Source organism: Malaclemys terrapin, chromosome 18 (genome assembly GCF_027887155.1).
Source record: "Malaclemys terrapin pileata isolate rMalTer1 chromosome 18, rMalTer1.hap1, whole genome shotgun sequence".
Classification (NCBI taxonomy): domain Eukaryota; kingdom Metazoa; phylum Chordata; order Testudines; family Emydidae; genus Malaclemys; species Malaclemys terrapin.
The window spans coordinates 8,659,066-8,678,890 of record NC_071522.1 but is presented as its reverse complement, the minus strand read 5'-3'; the positions used below and the strand labels follow the sequence as shown (position 1 = coordinate 8,678,890).

The 19,825-nt window shown below is 38.2% G+C and overlaps 1 protein-coding gene across 13 annotated transcripts in view; it reads left to right on the top strand.

The window, feature by feature from the left end:
- Positions 1 to 19,241, top strand: part of MSI2 (musashi RNA binding protein 2) — a 401,448-nt gene extending 382,207 nt beyond the window's left edge. For 9 of the 13 annotated variants that reach the window (XM_054008322.1, XM_054008327.1, XM_054008328.1 and 6 more), the window contains 3 exons: positions 8,807 to 9,015; positions 10,766 to 10,843; positions 14,540 to 19,241. In XM_054008322.1, coding sequence (XP_053864297.1) covers positions 8,807 to 9,015; positions 10,766 to 10,807 — 251 coding nt within the window. In that variant the 3' untranslated portion in view covers positions 10,808 to 10,843; positions 14,540 to 19,241. The remainder of the gene's footprint in view (positions 1 to 8,806; positions 9,016 to 10,765; positions 10,844 to 14,539) is intronic. The other 4 variants (XM_054008332.1, XM_054008326.1, XM_054008333.1 and 1 more) reach the window with 2 other exon arrangements.
- The last annotated feature ends 584 nt before the right edge of the window (positions 19,242 to 19,825 follow it).

The window sequence follows — 19,825 nt, the reverse complement described above, 5'->3', positions numbered from 1 at the left end:
TGTGAGTGGGCTAATGGACTATGCTTTTAAAAAGAATTCCCCACTCAGGCGCGAGTACATGTACCCACATGTGAAATTCAGATAGGGACCACACATCACAAAGAACCTCCAGTTACAGGTAAGTAACCTCCATTTCCCCCCTCTCCCACTTCTTTGTATGTATTGAATTTGGATGAGCTGAGTTGAGTCGGGCGGCATTTATTTGCCCGACTTGGTCATGCTTTAACTAATGCCCTTTCCCTTCCCTCCCAGAGAGGCATTCTGAATCCCCCTTCGAGCAATACACCATATGCTAAGGCAAATGTCATAATGAGTCATGACTTAGAAATTTCTCAACACTTTATCGAAAAAGAGTTTATCTTTCAGTGGTGACCTTTCTTGTCCAACGCTGGATTAATTTGTGAGCGGGCTCTGTGTTAACATGGCAGTTCATAGGACAAAGCACCAGATAAGCTGGCCTCAGCTTTCTCCCTGTCATTGCTCCCAGCAGAATATTTTGTAGCATTATGAGTCTCCACCTTCTTAGTATGTCTTGAACTGCAAGGATTATTATGTGAGCTCCAGCTATCGGCTCCTTCATGTAAATCAGGTGTTGGGAGAACCACACTTTGAAAAGTATGTTACATGCACATTAAGAGTTGGTTAAAAAAGCTTTTTTAAAGGGGAACAAGGATGATTTAATGGTAAAATCCTATTCGTAAGAAAAACTGTCCTGAAGTTATTGGAGTTTTTAAAATTCTCCCACGCTGTTATTTCAGTCAAAAGACCAGTTTCTATAGATATTCTTGTAGGACTGTGGAAATCACTGAGGATACATCCGGAGGGAGTGTAATGAGGATGAACTTGTATTTCTGTAGCACCAAATGCACCCTAGGGAGCTTTGGAGATTTAGCTCCATGAATTGTACAATAAACTGTGCAGTTGTACAGTGCACAGAGATGAATCGCAGGTGGTGTGGCCACCTCTGGTGAGAAGTGGCCGCTGTTTAACAGTGCCTGGCAAGACTCCCCAGTAACTGAGTACAGGAAGTGAAGCATACTATATTCCAGCAGTTCTCAGCCAGGGGTCCCCAAGCAGGTTTCAGGAGGTCCCCCAGGTCGGCGTTAGACTCACTGGGGCCCAGAGCAGAAAGCCGAAGCCCCACCCCGCGGGGCTGAAGCCCAGGGCCCCAAGCCCTTGCCACCTGGGGCTGAAGCCTGAGCAACTTAGATTTGGAGGGCCCCGGGCAATTGCCCTGCTTGCTTACCCCTTAACGCCGGCCCTGGCTTTCATATGCAGAAAAACAGTTGTTGTGGAACAAGTGGGGCCTGGAGTTTTTATAGCCTGGGGCGGGGTTCAGAAAGAAAAAGATTGATAACCTCTGCTGATTTAAACTGAAATGAGCATGTCCACACTGGAGTGTGAACCAGTTTATCCACATCAGCTTAAAATCACCCCTGTAGCTAAACCAGTGCAACTCTGCATGCCAACAAGACCTAAGAACCTGAGGTCTTACAAACTAACATCACAACTTGGGAGTTGGATGCTTGCAAGTCCCATAATTTTTGTAGCTGTTTCTTTTAATGTGATTCTGGTGGGTCTTTTATGTAACTTGGGGTTGACAGATCCAGATCTGTTCTGAGTACTAGCTTATGCCCAGACTGGATGCGATTGTGTAATATTGCTGTTTCCAAGAGTGAAATTTGAAACAGATGTTTACTGCTTTGTTGTTTCCCACTGGAGACTCATTTGAGAGCTGTACAGAGCTTAGCAGGCTGCCTGCAACAGAAAGTTAGTTCCACTCTTCAATAAAACTAGAGATTACATTTTCTCTTACCAATAGGTTCTTCCCATCCCCTTCTCAGTCATCAACCCCTATGATCTCAATTTAAAAGCAGCCCCCAAATAGTCATCAATCACTTTTTGTTCAAGCTTTTCCATTTGTTTGTTTGTTTGTTTCAAAAATATTGTTTTACCTTTACCTCATAAAAGTTCATGACCACAAAATTGAACTGGCTTATTCCAGGGCTTCCTGGTACAATAGAGACCTACAGATTCTATTTAATACCCAGTCATATTTCAGCGACATCCAGCCCCTTCCTTATAATTGCACTGTGATAGAAAAAGTCAACAAATGCAAATAATAAATACCAAAAGTCACAATTAAAAAGGAAAACTACGAGAGGAAGGATGGCTTTGTGATTAAGGCACTTGGTATGAGACCCGGGATCAATTCCCAGCTCTGCCACAGACTCCCTATATGAATTTGGACAAGTCACTTAATCTTTCTATGCCTCAGTTCCCAATCTGTAAAATGGGGATAATAATTCCTATTGCCTATCCAATCGAGTTAGACTGTAATCTCTCCCTGTGTCTATAGAGTGCATAGCACAATGGACCCTGATTCTTGGTTGGAATCTCTGGGGGCTGGTGTAATGCAAATCATCATTAAAAATAGTGTCCCTATCCAGGTTGCCCAGCTCCTGACATGAGAACTCATACGTTATCATCATTTTAATTTTTGCATCCTTTTTCCTTTCTCTTTTTACATCACGGGAGCTTTGCCACCTTTCTGCGGTGCTGTCACTGCTGGGTGTTACTCATTTGGCTTCAACTCATATTGGGACTTCGATGGCTTGCTGTGGCTGCAAGAGGTCAAACCCAATATTCTTCTCAATCTGGTCCCCACTATACATTCTCCATCCCTCTTAGCTCCCTTGTGATACTCATGCCCTGACCCTCCTGCTCCACTGACAGAGAAGCACTGCTTTCCCTTTGCCGATAGTGTGTGGTGGTAGAATTGCCCAAATTATCCTGACCTCTGTTTTGCAGTAGCTTTTATTGCTCCCTAAACTCCAGTCCACCCAAATGGCACTGCTGTGGCAAAGACTCCCACTCCAAGTTGCTCACTGCAGGACAGTGAGTACTGAAAGTGCTGAAGAGGGAGCATAGCCCGTTCGCACCCATCCTGTTGACCAACTAAGAAGCAGAGCTGACAGGTTTCTGGAGGAAGTCAGGAGAAGGGCAGCTGCTGTGTAGGACCTCATGGGTGGGTGTGTGGACTGGAGGAGGGAAAGGCAGGGGGAAAGGATATTGTCAAGTTAGTCTTTCCTTTTGCACTGGGCCTAGATTGAAAATAGCCACCTTCACCATGCGCCTCTTAAAGACAGGAGGTAAAAAATATTTGTCCCGGCCCCGTATAGGCTGCACAGTGAATTGGTGCCTAATTCAGCCAACAGGCAAAACTTCAAGTACAGGTGAAAATTTACTAGACACAGTGAATGATCAGAGCACTGTAATAAGACACACAACTAAGTCAAAACACATATTGAACAAAAAATGTATGCATCCCATTCTCTGTCACATCTGATGGATCCTGCCCCTTGATTATAATTGCTCTAGGCACTGGACCATCTCACCCTCAGGGTAAGATGCCACTGGAAAGGAGTGGTGGGGTCTGAGGAAATCTAGAAGATCCTCAGTTTTATGCTGAGGACCCCTGGGTTGTGGGTGAGATCGAAATCACAGATGCATACAATGTTTCCCACATCTTTCTTGACACTACTCTGGTACAGTATCTACTAGTAAAGACTGGGACCACAAATTCTGCATATGAGAAACTCGAAGGTTTGAGTTATTAGGCTGAAGTTCTTCTGCTGTGAAATGTTCTGTGCAGGATGGTTTCATGTGCAATTGGTTAGTAAATTGAACCCAAACCTTTTAAGGCATGTGGAAAATGTGGGGCCTGATCAACAAGACTTCACAAGTACAATAAAATCCCTAGCAGTGGAGGAAGTTAACTGTACCTGCCCATGTTTAATGCTGAATCATCAGACAGTGATTTTATGCTGAGCTAAGTAGAGACTTGCATCAGCTGGTTGGTGCCTTGGGTGGAAGGGGAGAATGGATAACACTTAATTCTTGATCTCCTTGGACTGACAGCCAAAAATGATATTGGAAAACAATAATCCCCTACCTTTAAGTCAGCAAAACTCCCTGGGGAGAGATGGGGAGAGATTAGACTAGCTTCTAGAAATCTCTTTGGTGGCTTTTAGTTTTCTCTCTTCCTTACAGGAAATCACTAAAGCAAGTGTTTTCTTGTCATCCACTTATGATTTTTGCAGTTGCAAATTGAATGATTTTACCCTGGATGCTGATGTGTCTTCCTATATTATTGGTTGTGGTGTTATAGCCACTTATTGCTAAACCATTTGTGCTACTATTAGCAGCATATTGGCATCAGTCAGCAGCTCCTGTAAGCGTGGGAAATCTTCCTTTGAGATCTTTTGAGTACCCATTTTATCTCCCATGTGGTAAATACCTAGGGGATACTCGCATTCCATCCCCTCTTCTCCTTGTGTACGTAGTAGAATCCTCGTCTAGTAAACTAGTGTTATTTTTAGTTATGTTTGCACAGAAAAACTTCATTCTCAATATCAGGGTTACATTTTGCACAGGGCAGTGCACTGAAATGGGGTTTTCATTCATGACTATAAAGAGAGCTGCTGTCTTGTGGAATTCACTACAAATGGCATGCCACTGTACGTTACGATGATTATTTTATTTTAACAAGGGGAATTTGTTTCCATCTAACTCAAATTCCAGAGCTCCCTCAGTTTGATCCCAGGGAGAATCAATGAGTGTCCTTAGCTCTATTCCACTTCCAGTTTACCACAATGGGTACCAAAAGACAATCTCAATAAAATCCATCAGTGTTAGGGGGTCATCTAAGGAGAAGTCTCTGCTTGAGGTGGCTTGCCATTTTTACTGTCCTAAAAGATCTGTCCCATATCCTCAGCTGTGTAAATCGATATTGCTCCACCGAAAGGAACGGAGCATTTCTGATTTACACTAGCTGAGGATCTAGCCCATATTGCTGCTCCTGTTAGACGTGAGGTGGTATTTTATGAGGCTCATACAGTTGCTTCTTCAGTAATCACTGGATATACGCTGTAAACATCGGTATCCAGATCTGCCAGTCAGCCAGCTCCGCCTCCCCAATACTTCATCCTTTCAAATACATTTTAAGTAAGTAAAAATATTTGAAGCTTTGAAATGTTTCTCTCCCCCTCCCCTCCACGCACGCAGCACAGCATTAGTTGGATATGTGATTTCTTCTTGTGGGGGTCTCTAATCTGCACATGTAGAAAGCTGGATGCTCTGATCTGGTCATTTCCATCTCTAGCTTCTCTCATCTTATGGATGTAGAGTAGAACAGCCATGCTAGAATAGAGCACAACTCTTTAGAAACTGGTCGTTGTTTTAAACAGTGTAATTTTATCATTGTATCGTGAAATTAATATTGAAAACAGAGGGACCTGTTCAGCCCAGGTGTCACCTCCGTTGACTTCAGTGAGTTACACCAGGGAGAAATTTGGCCTATTTTGTGAATATTTTTTGGTTTTGTTTGTTTTTAATTAAACCCTTGGCATATTTCTATGTATAATCTGCCCTGTGTTCTCTGGGGAGTGCCACTGCTTCTTGACATTGTTATGACTTTGGGTTTTCCCAGCAAATCATGTTCTGAAATGGAGTCTTCAAAATTACCTTTATTTAGAAGATCTGGCCAATGCAGTAACACACCATCACACAGAGGGTATCTATTATCCACATCATTAAGACACATTACAGTCAAAACCTGCACCGCTAGTCAGACTGGTGTCTTTCATAATAATAGACACTTCTTTGTAAACGCTTCCCTGCCCTACACACATGCATATGTTTCAATATGAGAATTAAAAGTAAGTGACAGAAATGACGGTACAATTGTTTGTGTCATTGACGCCATTGCTAGGATGGAACAAGACTGAGAACTCTCTTAAAACTCAGCAGTGTTATTTTTTTAAGGTTCGCCACAAGCCATCTCTTGTGACCTTTGGCTGATGGTTGGACTGTTTGGGGTTATTTGTTTATCTACCCTGAACACAGTTAATTTTTTCCTTCTGGCATGGTTTGTTTCTAAGGAATGTGTGTCCTTATGTCGTCCTCAGTAAAGGCCGTCTGCATTCTTTGCAAATCAGCATGAAGGAAATTTAAAATGGTTTCTTTCCCTCCCGTGGGCCTGTTAGAGGCCCATGGATTTGCTCAACTGGGCAAACCAGGTTTTCTGTGTGACTTGGCAGTAAAACCTGTATCCATTTAATTGAACCAGAAAAAAAAGTGTGCTAGAGCAAGATAATAAAGGGCTTTTGAATATCTCAGCTGGATATTTTTCTTCCTGAGTGAGAAGGCCAAATGTTATCTTGACATTTAATCTTTAATATTAAAAAATGGTGCTTTGTTTGCCAGCGTGTTCCAAAATAATCTGTTTACTCTCTTCTTGCCTTATTTCTTTTAACTTGCTGAATTAGATGACCTACTTACTTCCTCCTGTTACCAGTTACAAAGAGCCACATTGCACAATTTATTTTGTAAACTGGACTTTCCGACCACTGCAAAGCCATTGGTTGCCATTTTACGTTTGCTGGTTAATTGATCTAGTTGAGGAGTATTTAACTCTAGCTCAGTGAAAGATTGCTCAATTCTGAGCCAGTGGCATAATGGGAAATCCTGAATGATCATGTCTCAATGGACTTAAGACTCCCACAGTGTGTGATGCTGAAGACTATGGTGGCTGTACCAAATTTGCATATAAATTGTTGTAATTTTTAACAAGGAGCTGATCCAAAGCCCATTTTGTTCATTTTGTCCAAAGCCCATTCTTAGAGTAGGACTATAATCTTTTCTGGGTGTCTCTTGACAAAGAAATAGGACTTGCTCACTCTTGGATTTCATCGGCAATAAAAACCTGCAATTGATCAGCTCAGTTCTTACCTGCAGATTACAAGGAGAGGGCGTCTACAAGCTGCCACACTTCACTCATCCCCTGTTTAACTCCTAACTTCCCCTCCTACCTGAAGAGAGGTTCCAAAGAGGATGGAGCTCGGCTGGTCTCAGTGGTGGCAGATGACAGAACAAGGAGTAATGGTCTCAAGTTGCAGTGTGGGAGGTCTAGGCTGGATATTAGGAAACACTATTTCACTAGGAGGGTGGTGAAGCACTGGAATGCGTTACCTAGGGAGGTGGTGGAATCTCCATCCTTAGAGGTTTTTAAGGCCTGGCTTGACAAAGCCCTGGCTGGGATGATTTAGTTGGTGTTGGTCCTGCTTTGAGCAGGGGATTGGACTAGATGACCTCCGGAGGTCTCTTCCAACTCTAATCACCTATGATTCTATGATTGTCTGCAGGAGACTCAGCAAAAAGAGAGAGGCCAAAACCCTGTAGCTGTACAGCCTTGAACTTTGGGGAAATACAAAACTTTGCAGCTCAGGCCTGTTTCTAATAGCTACTTTATATTAATAATTCAGAGATAATGACAGATTGGGTTTGACTGTGCAGTATTAAATTTCACTTTTAGTCTGTCTCTCTATACCTAGGTGGAACAGCCTGGGCAGTTAGATTTGAGAAGGATGGGTCTCTTCAGGGCATGGCGTGGATTCCATCTGCTAGATTTAGGGGCTTTTAAAAAGGTGTTTAAATACCCGCCTCTTCGGAGTTGATGACTAAAACTCAAACCTCGCTAACTGTTACAAATAGAATGATAACTAAGGTTTATTTAATTGAGGTCTTGCCAGACTACATATCTTTTTGATTTATTTGTCTTTTCACTGTGCTTATTTATTTGCCAGCATCTTGTTCAGTCTAGTCTAATTAAATGAGGGAAATTGAAACCAACTGAGCAGTTTAAAATATGTGTGTGTGTATATACACTAACTTTATCTGGCTCGCAAGGGATGCTGTGAGAGAATAGGTGGGCTTAATGGTGCATACAGGCATGTCTCTCTGCACTTCTGTAAGGACCTTGGAAGTAACATAGGTTTATCTTGCAGCAAGCTATTTCCATTTGAGTCTTCCTAGCCTGCTAACATTTCTCTTTGCAGTCAAGTCTTTTACTCATAAATTTTACATTCCAGAGTGATTGTGAGAAATGCCCAAATCTGATCATCTAACATGCTTAAAGATCCAAATTTATCTGTTAGCATCTTTTTCTGACTTAAAAAAAAATTCTTTTACTTCCCCTTAAGGAGGTGAGTGTCATAGATCCTATGGAATTCTTTTTTGGTTTTGATCTTCACTTACTTATTTTGTGCAGTTTTGGAGACAGAGGGAGGTCTTCGCTCTCCAAATCTAAGGAACAAAAAAAAAAAATCTCCTTCATAACAATTAAAAAAAAAAAAGTTACTCCAAAATGTTCCATTCCATACCATTTTTTTTTAAAAAAACAAACCTTTTAGATGTTGAAATCTTTATATAGCTTACAGATAAAAGGGCGGGGGGGAGGGAGAGGTTTGGTAAAGTATTGAATGGATCCAAAAATGATTTTACTAGATGTGATTTGCTTTATTTGCTGTCAACATTTTAATATCAATATTAACACAATGTGTAGTCTAAAACTAGTTCCTTTGTAGTTTGCATGGGATGTGAATGCTGTCTCGACGTGCCCAGATCTAGAAAACTTGTTACTACTGCATGAGCATCAAATCAGATGTTGAAAAATATCTATATAGTTTGTGATAATTTGGTGAAAATGAGCACCTACGGTCTCTGGTTGCAGTAGTGTGTTGAATGATTGGTTTTTTTATATATATATATCTATCTATATATATTTGGAGCTCCAAGCTTCTTAGTAGTATGGGCTGACTATTATTCAGTACTTGCTCTCCTATCGCATGGCCTTGGTTAAGTGTTAGAAGTTGGGCCTAGGCTGTTTATTCTAGTGTTTGGCTTTGTAATAACTGTGCATGCTCAGCTTCTGGCCTCATACCCAGCTTTATTCTCTGCACACCAGTCTTGAATAGCTACAGTGCTCAACCGAATTTTGGCGCACCCGCTTCCCCGGCAGGCTCCAATCCAGCCCGGCCAGGAGGATTTCCAGGGGCTAACAGCCCAGGGCCAGTTGCAGACCTCTACGGTACAGCCAGTCAGGACTCCGGTGTTGGTAATTACATAAGTGCTGCCAGTCCTCAGCCAGGCTCTGGCTTTGGCCACGGAATCGCTGTAAGTAACCATTTCTTTCCCTTCTCCACGGGGGTGATTTGAATTTAGTTCAGGAACCGTTTTGTAGAGGGGTTTTGTTTTTTTTTTTAATTAAAAATGAGTTGTGTGGTGCACTGCTCACGTAGCCTTTTACCATTTTGTGATACTATTCTGTCTAACTTGCTCAATTTACTAATAGACTTGTTTCAAAATGGCACACTCCACTGGCACTTGAATTATAAGCGGAATTGAAAATGCTTGTATGACCCCCCCTACTCCTCCATTATATTACTTTAAACTGTAATATTTTAAAAAATGCTTAAAGTTTCTGTTCATTTTAAATTTAAGTCTCGCTATTTCTGTAGAACAAATATTTTAGGCTGAGGCACCGAACGGCATATAATGCCCCAATTCTTTATCTCTATCGAAGAGAAAGTGGTCCTTGCTTTAGCATCTCCAGTTCTGCAAACATACATGTCCTTAATTTAAAACCGATGAATAGTCTTACTCATGTCAATGGGACTATTTACATGCTTAAAGTTAAGTACATGCACAAGTGTTTGCAGAATCGGAACCTTAGTATGGAATTGAAGAAGAAAAGTGAGCCTGAGATAATGTGTGCTCAACATGTTGATAACTAGTTTATTGCTAACATTTCTTGAAATTGGAAGGTCACAAGTAAGTCCCTGCTATTTTTTTTCCTCAAGTCAATGGGAAATATTTTCATGGTTCTATCATCTAACTAATATAGGCAATGGAAATTTACTTAACAAACTTGCATGCTGTTTTTCAGATTGTATTGTTTTACCTCTGTGCGTTAGCATGAATGTGTTTGAATCTGTTTAGTGGCTGTCAGTCTTTGAAATGGGAAATCAGCTACCCGAAAAAAAAATGTTAAGCAAACAATGAGATTTTTTTCATTGTGTGTTTTCCATCTGAGATGTATAGAGCAGTTTCAAAAGATTACTCAAAACCAAATCAGAGAGTAATGTTAATATTTTAGCCAAATTGGTTGGGGGGAAAAAATGTAGTGCAGACAAAGCTCCTGAAATTAACTAATGTGGTTTTCATTATATTTTTTAAATACCTTTTTGCGCCTTCTAGTTTTGCCCTGATGTTCTGAATTCTTGTTCGATTCCATTCCCGTCGTAAGGTCACTTAAGTAACTTGACAATCTCATTGGATCAGTGGTGCTCTGAAATGTGGATTATGATTATTCTGCCAAGAGCTACATTAATTTAAACTGCCATCTATCACCACTTACAACACCCCTCATTTCCACTTTTCGCCTAAAGAAAAAGACCTGTTTGTTCTTGAAAACTTGTGCACTTTGACTTTTGCAACGTCCTGATTGTCTAATAATAATAATACATTTGGCATCTTGTTTTGTCTGTACTATCATTTTTTAAGGAAGTATTTTCTCTCTGACGTGCAGATTGGCAGCCTCCTAATTCCTCCTCTCCCCCCATAACCTTATCGAGAACATGGGGGTCTTTTTTATTCTTTATTTTTTTAACATTGTCCATTTACTAATCCTAATGTTTAAAAAGCCGAAAATTTAGAGGGGGGAGGGTGAGAAGATTAGTGTCTTGGAAAGATAAGATTAGAATTCAACACATCAAGTCAGTGGTGACCAGAGAACAGCTTTCTTAAACACATATTCATGCTGGCAACACAGTCTTTCAAGTCCTTTGATAATTACTTGCCAAAAAAATAATAATCTGTTCCCATGTATAGAACACTGATGACCTTAATAATTGTACAATTTTAGGGACCTTTGATTGCAACGGCTTTTACAAATGGATACCATTGAAACGTTACACATGGTTGGTTGCCATCTCACTTTGAGGTATTACAATATATACCATTTGTATTTTATGCTAAGCTACTATGTCCCCTATATATTTTAAATTAAGAAAACACCTTTTGATTTTCACTTTCTTTTTTCCTTGGCCTTTAATCATTCCTTTTTGCAATTGTTTATTTTAAAAATCAATCTTGTGGGTTGGAAACTGGAAGAGAATCAGGAGCTAGAACCCAACAAAGTTAGTGTTTTCACATTTATTAAGCTTAGAGCAGTTGCTGGCATTCTTTAAAACCCAAAGGAATAAATGATGATTCCAGAAGTCTTTGGGGAAACAAATGAAAAAGTGTCAGTAGGCAGCATTGCTGTGAGGATTACGGATTTGCTATGAATGCAGTTTTCTAAAAATAAGTGAGCACCGTTGCTTTATTGCAAAGAAAACCATAATTCATAATTAAGTACTGTACCAAATATTACAGCTATGAGATAACATTGTTACTAGTAACCATAGAGCAATTATCTAGATTAAAAAATTAAACCTAAGCAAATTAAATTAAAGACATTACCTTAGTATTTGGATCACTGCCAGTTTCCTACCCTTTTAACTGAGCTTGAGTTAATTACATGTTTAAAAAAAAATTGTTTGGCCTTTTGGCATATTCATTTTTGCAAATGAATATTCTTATACCTCTAATAGTGTAAATTAAAAAGTCAGTCAATACAAAATAAAAGTTATGCCTATTAAACCATGTGTTTACCTTTGTAGTTTACATTTTTCTATACGGATACAAAATACATTTAAATGTCAAATTTTATTTCTATTGATTCTTAGCTAGGAATAAATCTGATCAGTCACATTTTAAATTTCAAATAAATCTATGGAATTAAAATCATAATTACAGAGGGGAGGGGGATTGTTACAATACATGTGGAGGGTACTTAAATGTGTATGTGTATCTACCAATATATGCAACAAAAAAAAAACCCTACCTAGAAAAACAGCCTCCCCCCACACACACACACACACATACACACCCCTTAACCATCAAGCCATGATCACCCCACAAAACGCCCATTGATGCTGGGCTGCATGATTTTTGTATCTAATAGAGATAGTACATTGATCAGTTTATAACTATTACTATGTTATGATCTCCTTTAATGTATGACAAGAAATGGTCATGTGTATCTCCTGCATAAATGTGTATTTTAAATTTTTAAGAATGTTTATATATATAAAAATATAATTTTTATGGGGAGAGTAAAATATACAAGCACTCATTTTTAATCCTAGTTATTTCTGGTAACGTTATAGAGTGTGTATACACACAGACACACACGGTAATTGGCTTATATTTTAATAATAATACTATTTAATTTAATAATATTTTCACGATTGTTGTGTCCATATCCTTCATAAAGACAAGCCATGGAGTTCAAAGCATGTTGGGGATTTTTAAAGAAATAGTAATTTGAACTAATAATGCCGCAAGACAGGAAATGTTAACAAAATTAATATATTGCTATCATCTTAAACCTACCACAGCACATCAACTGTAACCATTATTTACTGGCCAGTGTTACAAGTGCAATCATTAATGACTTAAAAACAGAAATAGCTGTTAACACTGCTAATTACTAATTAAAATCGATTTGGGGGGGGGGGGATTGTCCGTATTATTAATTTCTCAAGGACTATTGAGTTTGAAATTTGTAATTGTGACAGTGCCTTCCAAAATATACTTCCACTTATCTCACTATGGTTTCCTCTTCCATCTGTGGGCAGGCTCCACTGCTCCAGCTTACAAGGGGCTGCTGGTATAGTGGTTCTCCACATGCCGAGGCCTTTCTGTAAAGCAAAAATCTCATCTTGATACTGAGATGGGATGTGATAGTATTTGAACTGGGTCTTTAAAAATTACATTACTTAAAATGAATTGCAGTGAATTTCCTGTCAAAGTTCAGCCCTTCTGCATACTCTGTGTGTGCAAGCTTTCAGGTCTGCCAGCATATCCCTCATCTCCCTCCTGCTGGAATACAACTCAGGATACACCTGCACGGCAGCCACAGGTGTGATTTGCAGCTCGTGCAGACGTTTCTGTGCTAGCTGTGCTCTAGCTAGCTCACTAAAGTGAGGACACTGCAGCACAAGCCCACCTGTGTACGTACTCGCTTGTGCAGCCCATGCTGAAACCCACTTGCTTGTTTTTAGCAAGCTCGCTAGAGCAGTGGTTCTCAGACTGGGATTAGGCAGAGATCTTCCAGGTGGTACATCAGCTCATCTAGGTATTTGCCTAGTTTTACAACAGGCTACATAAAAAGCTCTAACAAAGTCAATACAACTAAAATTTCATACAGGAATGACTTGTGTATGCTGCTCTACATACTATACACTGAAATGTAAGTACAATATTTATATTCCAATAGATGTATAGTATATGGTATAAATGAGAAAGTAAGCAACATTTCAGTAATTGTGTGCTGTGTGACACTTTTATGTCTGATTTTGTAAGCAAGTAGTTTTTAAGTGGGGTGAAACTTGGAGTACACAAGACAAATCAGACTCCTGAAAGGGGTCCTGTCATCTGGAAAGGTTGAGAGGTGCTGCGCTAGAGTACATCTACACGAGATGCAAATCACACCCCTGCCTGCCTGCACTGTAGATAGACCCTCAACTGCAGGAGTGTTTTTTTATTTTTGTCATAATTAAAATCATTTCTGTAGTGAAGTTTAAATAATAATTACCCCCCTCTGTCCCAATCCTGGAAAAATTGACCTAGAAGAGTAGTCCTGTTGCACTCAGTTGGATTACTGACATACGAAATTGTCTGTCTGCAGGATCGGTGAGTTAGGTGTTACACATCCACTTATAAAAGTGATCATTCGGTTGAAATGTACCCATTTAAAAGTTATCATCTAGAAAGTACTTGAACAGTTTTAGAAATATGCATGTTATAAAGCTAGGTAAACTCTGTGACTGGTGCATAAGGAGATTTTCCAGTACTTCTGATGAATCTAGTAATATTTTATTGTTCCCAAATATTAGTGAACAAAAACCAAACAAACAAAAACCACCCTGTAAAAGTACAAAAGGAGCTTGTCAAAGGAGCACTGAATTTGAAACTGAGGTATTTACTTTACCTTTGTAAATGTATTTGAAAGAGAAGATCGATAGCTTAAATTCTGCTCTGCTATACTTTTCATTCCAGAGTAACCCCATAAACTTCAATGATGTCACTCTGGATTGACACCATGTGATTTAGAACAGATTATGGCCCAAAACACAGGTGTCAAATGTTTAAGTACACTTCTCATTTTGATATTAAAAATTTTGCACAGTTCCCATGCATTGGCCCTTTGCCATGCGGACATCACCTGCTATTTACATAAACTGAATAGGTCATGTTTAGACTAGCTCTGTTCACTTTTTGTATTTAAGTGATGTTACCTATTACACATATTAATAGTGGGTTTGATACTGAAAAGCACTGAGCTCCCAGTGACTTCAACAAGAGCTACTGGTCCTCAGCACATCCCTGGGTCAGGTCTATTGTATGTCAAGGTTATACTGCGTGGCATTAATTGCACAAAATAACATACAAAGACCTGCCCAGGAATTCCACTGAGCTATTTACAAATATAGGTACAGAACAATCCCCGTGAGGAACTCCATTAGATTTGGGAACTTCTGTTACTCTCAAAAAAATTGGTTATGTTATATGTTCTTTTTATCCTTTATAGAGAATATCTGGATGTCCAGGCAAGACAGGGCGAAGTTTCTGAATGGTCCCATGTTCAGGTGATATCATCAGACTTTGAGCACTACATCATCACCAATAACATAAATAAACTGGAGGTGGCACTCTATGGACTTAGGTTGTTTAAAATCTCTCTCATCATCTCATGAATCTGCTGTACTATAAAAACAGCTTTTAAAATATGTATATATAATCCATTTCTCTTTTGTTTTATTTTCTTGATGGGTTCCCCCCCCTCTTAAATCTATTTGAATCACATTTTTTCAACGCATTTGACATACTCTCGTAGTCGTGTAGTTCTAATTTGTGTATCTAGTAAAAGCCTAACCATAGTGTAACTGTTTATATTAAGGGGTTTTCTTTTCTTTTTTCCTTCCTTTTTACTTTTGTTTTATGTAGTTGTTGCTTAAAGGATGCTGAGATGATAACATGAGTCTCAGTCTTTTGGTACCAATTCTGAAACTGTAAAAACTTTTCAGGTGGAATTTTAGCACACACTGAATTAGAAGTAGAGCAAGAGCAGCGGGTGAGCTGAAGTCAAGTTTTTAGTTTGCGTTGTATGGGAGCTGAGAGGGTAGCTGAATAGCAGGATCTCTAGCCGTTCTTTTGATTTGTGACGTCTTTGTTAACCTAATTATATCTATTTTCGGCAATAAGGTAAGGACTGCAAAATTTTTTGTGTCCTTCTTTTTCTATAAGTGCTTTTTTTGGTTGAAAGAGGTGATATAAGGTTTTTTGAAATTGTGAATTCTGAAAAAAAAACTGTAAATACAATTCCATTAACTACATATAAACTATTAAGAAAGAGAAATACAAAATATTTTTGTGATGGAGTCAGTCTAAGGCAGTTTCTCTACTAAATGGAAGAAAAAAAGTTTTAAACGTTTAGATCAACTGCCAGAGCTGGCCCATGAGAGTTAGATTAACACTGTTTAGCTTGCTCTGTAGGTGTGTTAGACCTTATAACTGTACTAGCGTCATACCAGCATATTAACTAGTCATATGTGCACAGCTTAAAAGGTAACAGTTTAGTTATATTTTTTAATTTAAGAACGGCTTTTTCCCAAGACTGAAAAAGAAGCTACAATTTTAATATTTAAAGTATTTAAAGTTTGAAGCACACCTTTATTAGTCATTATTTTAAATTAGATCAACTTGCTGTCCAGTCATTTCAGCTGCTCTGCATGTCCTATAAAGCTCTGACAGAGAAGAGATTCCTCTTCAGTGTCGAACATGCCATAGGAGGAGCAGTGTTAAAGCTTGCATTATACCTTTTATCCATTATTTTCTATATTAACAAATTAGGAAAGCAACCTTTTTATTGTTTGTTTGTTTGGAATACCTCAGTGCTACAAGTATCACCCTAGAAGCGACAGAAGATTTTAATTTATTGTAGATGTAAACAGAATTAAAAAATATAAAAAAGTATAAAACATCATTGCACTGTGACTGGTAGGGGGAAAAACTGACAGTTTCCTATTTGCACATGTTTAATATTTGGCTGTTATATATATGGTCCTCTGTTGGGGGAGGAAACTTATGAAGGATATTTTTTAATTTAATTTTTTTAATATTGGTAAATAGGCCTGCAACAGCAAAATAGAAGTACAACATGGTAGGTGGCATTAAGAACATACTGTAGTATGGATATATTTCTTCTTTTTTTAACGTAATATTGACAAGTTTTATTAATATTTTTTTAAATTGTTACGTTTATAAATTTGGTACTTTAGGTACAGCCAGTATAAGACACTGAATGCGACATTTGTTAAAAAGAGCTGCTGCACTCCTATTTTTGTAAATTTTACTAACAAGTAGACTAATGTAGACATTCAATAGACCAGGTAGAGCAAGGCATCATAATGCTATCTGAATGGGAAAAAAACCTTGTTTTTCTTGTTTTTTAAAAATGAAATCATGCTTTTTTTGTGTAATAATTTAGGTTGGGTTTTTTTGGTTTTTTTGTTTTCTTATTTCAGAACAACCAGGTTTAAGCAAAATGCTGGACGCTTTTTAAATATTGAGACTTGATCAAGTAATAAAATAACAGTTCTTTAAAAAATAAAAATAATAAAAAAAAACAAACCAAATTCCCTGAGATCCAATGTATAAGTCAGGGAATTTTTTATTAATATTTTGTCAATGTTGATGACGTACTGTACTACCATTTGTTTTTCCTCTCCATTCCCTATCACCTCATAGAATATTCTTTGTTGATCATTGTTGTATGTTAATAGTGTATAAAATGGCTATCTTGTAAGAGTGCTGTCCTGATGCTAGTGTAGTGAATTTTCCCCCTCCTCTTTCTCTCTTCCTCTTCTAGTACATATTGGTAGGTGTATTGTAATTAAGGTTAAAAATTTAGATGTAGTTATTCAGATTTAGGACCAGTAAGGATAGAACTTTCTCTTATTTAAGACAAAAATGCTAATAATTTTGGGCAGTTTCTTCCTTTTTTCCCGTCTTTTTATTTTATTTTTTGCTGATCTGATGTGGTTTCAACTAACCAAAGGTCTCACAATGTTAAAAATGCTGGCAAACTCCTAAAGCATTTTGTAGATCCCCACCCTTGACTTTAAAAAGGGGGTGTGCCATACTACCTTAAATGCTAATGCTAGATATGCAAAACTGGATTTTTTTAATTTATTTTTTAAAAGAGGGAGGCATGGTATATTAAAATGATTTTACTAAGAGAAAAAAATATTTTTTTAAGAATGCTCAGAAGAAATTGATAATCTGTGTGAATATGTTTTAGATGTTTATATACCTTTTGAAAAGTCCCAGTGGCCCATAGCACAAATATTGTGGAACCTGATATGTTTTTGATGTGGCTACCTAGACTAAGGTTCACTTTAGTCCCCCACTCATTTAGAAGTCCATTTCGAAGGATTTTCTTTGTAAATTATTTTAGCACAAAGGTTCAGCTACATCTTTATTTTAGTCAAGCACAGTGGCGAATGCACTGATACAACTGATCTTGCCCATTTAGAACTGTTACCCTGGGAGTTATCAGAGAGAGACTCCTGCCTGGTTGTGCAAATGGGCAACAAAAAATAGCTCCTACTCCCCCATGAAGTCCACTATTAACATAGAGACGGGTTTTCCTGTCCCTGTCCAGATTGGGATACGCCCTACCCATTTCTGGTAGACCTGCAGTATGATACAAAGTGCTGATACGGTGGGACAACTTTTGTTACTAAACACAATGTAAATTTTGGAGGGATTGCAGTATCGAGGGTAACTACCCTCCTCCCCCCACCCCAAAAAATAATAATCATTTGTGATTGACTTGATTAAAATGAAGACTAATCTATTTGTCCTTTTTGTTTTCTATACTTCATAATGTTCATTTTAATTTGAATTTGTAGCTTGGACTTTAAGGTAGCATGGCTCTGTTGCTGTAATTTTTTTCTTCATTGTACAGCAGTATACAGCTGGTGAATGTTACACATCTTGCTAGATTAGTTTAAATCATTGGGTAATTATGGGTAATAATGACCTGAAAGGTGTTCGGATTTTTTTCTTCCCCCTGCTATAAAACCTGTAATGCTATTTTGACCTTTAGTGTGAATGAGGGCTAGTGACTTCAGCCACAAAAACCATCCTGTTTCATTCTGCCATTCACTCAATGCAACATAATCTATAATAAAGCAATATTGTTTATTACATTTTTATTGACGGTCAGCCATGGTTATATATGATATTGCATATGAAATTGTTTACAAAAAAACACTAACTCATAGTTATCTTTTATGCTGTGGAAATGTCTCCTGGGTGGAACTTTTATGGATGATTTTTTTTTCCTGAGTGTTTTTTAAAAGCAAAACAGATGAGACAGGAAAATGAAAGTTAGTGTAAGTTTGGGAGACGGTGCATTGAAGACACACGGGCAGATTCTGGAGTCTGCATACATACACTGTAGAGTTTCATAAGTACAGAATCTAATTCAAACCCATTTTTGTGTGTGAACACTACATGAGGAGATTCTGTAAGCTAAGCAATACTTTAATACTGTAATAAAATTTACCAAAAACAAGTAGTTAAGAAAGTCAATCTAAGTGATCTGTTCACAAGTTTCCAAACAATCAGAATGTATTGTCTTGACAGAATTTCATTTCAGTGTAAAAATCAAAGCTAAAAAACTTTGACAAGAAGCAGGAGTCACCCATGTTATAAAACTGTATTCTGTACATACTCTGACACCACGTGTGGGATCTCTGTGTGTCATTTTGACTGTAGTGGATAGCAAATATAATTCATTATATGTTGTACGAGTTCTGAATTCCATCAGTAATAGAATGCAAGTCTAAGCATTTCCGGTGGTCATAAATGTACCTAAACAAACTATGGCACAGTGGCAGGCCTAGCCCTTCCTTTTATACTTTAGTATGAACTGATGAGAACTTTGGTAGTGACTTTTTTTTTTTAAACTATATATACACACACATATACATATATCTGTATCTATATATCAAGCATCTTTCAGGTCTCTGTGTATGGCTTTCTAAAGCCCTGTTGTAAAATACTATGTGGATGGGGGTCTCTCACATCACAGATGTGGAAAGTATAATTTTATATTTGTATTTTCAAATAAATAAGTTTGTGAAAGGTTTCCATCCTCTACTGTGGTCCAGAAATCAATGTGTTTGTCTGACAAAAAAATAAAATAAACTGTTTTGAACAGAGTTGTGGAGTCCCCTTCATTATGAGTGAGTGTGAAATGTATTGGTGTATACCATAGGGTCAGCATTGGTTATCATCTTTTCCCCTTCTGCTGCTCTTACCTTACTATGTTCATACTCTTCATACACATTAGAAGCAGGTGGGCAGTTGCTGATTGTATGTTTTTCTGCTGTGCTTAGCTGGAACAATGAGCACAAAAATCTAGTTATCACCAAGAAAACAACCTTCATGCCATGTAAGTTCATGTGTCCTCCCGAGCAGATGTGGGAAATGCAGAGCACTTTCTCTATTACATTAGAAAATGATGATACACTGTCTTTTGTGTGACACAGTCTTAATCAAGGGGGAAGTTATAGTAATTACATAGGGGTATTTCTAATGCTCCTGCCTCCAGTGTGGTAGTGTGTATCTATTTCAAACTGCAGCAGGTTGAGGTAGAGTTGAATTATACATAACAATATACACAAATACCCATCTAGATTTTTTTCCTTGGGCTGGTGTGGTTTCAACAAACCATCTAGAGATACAGATAATACCTCTGTCTAGCTCTATGGAAAGAGAAAGATGTCTTTTTTGCTATCTATGG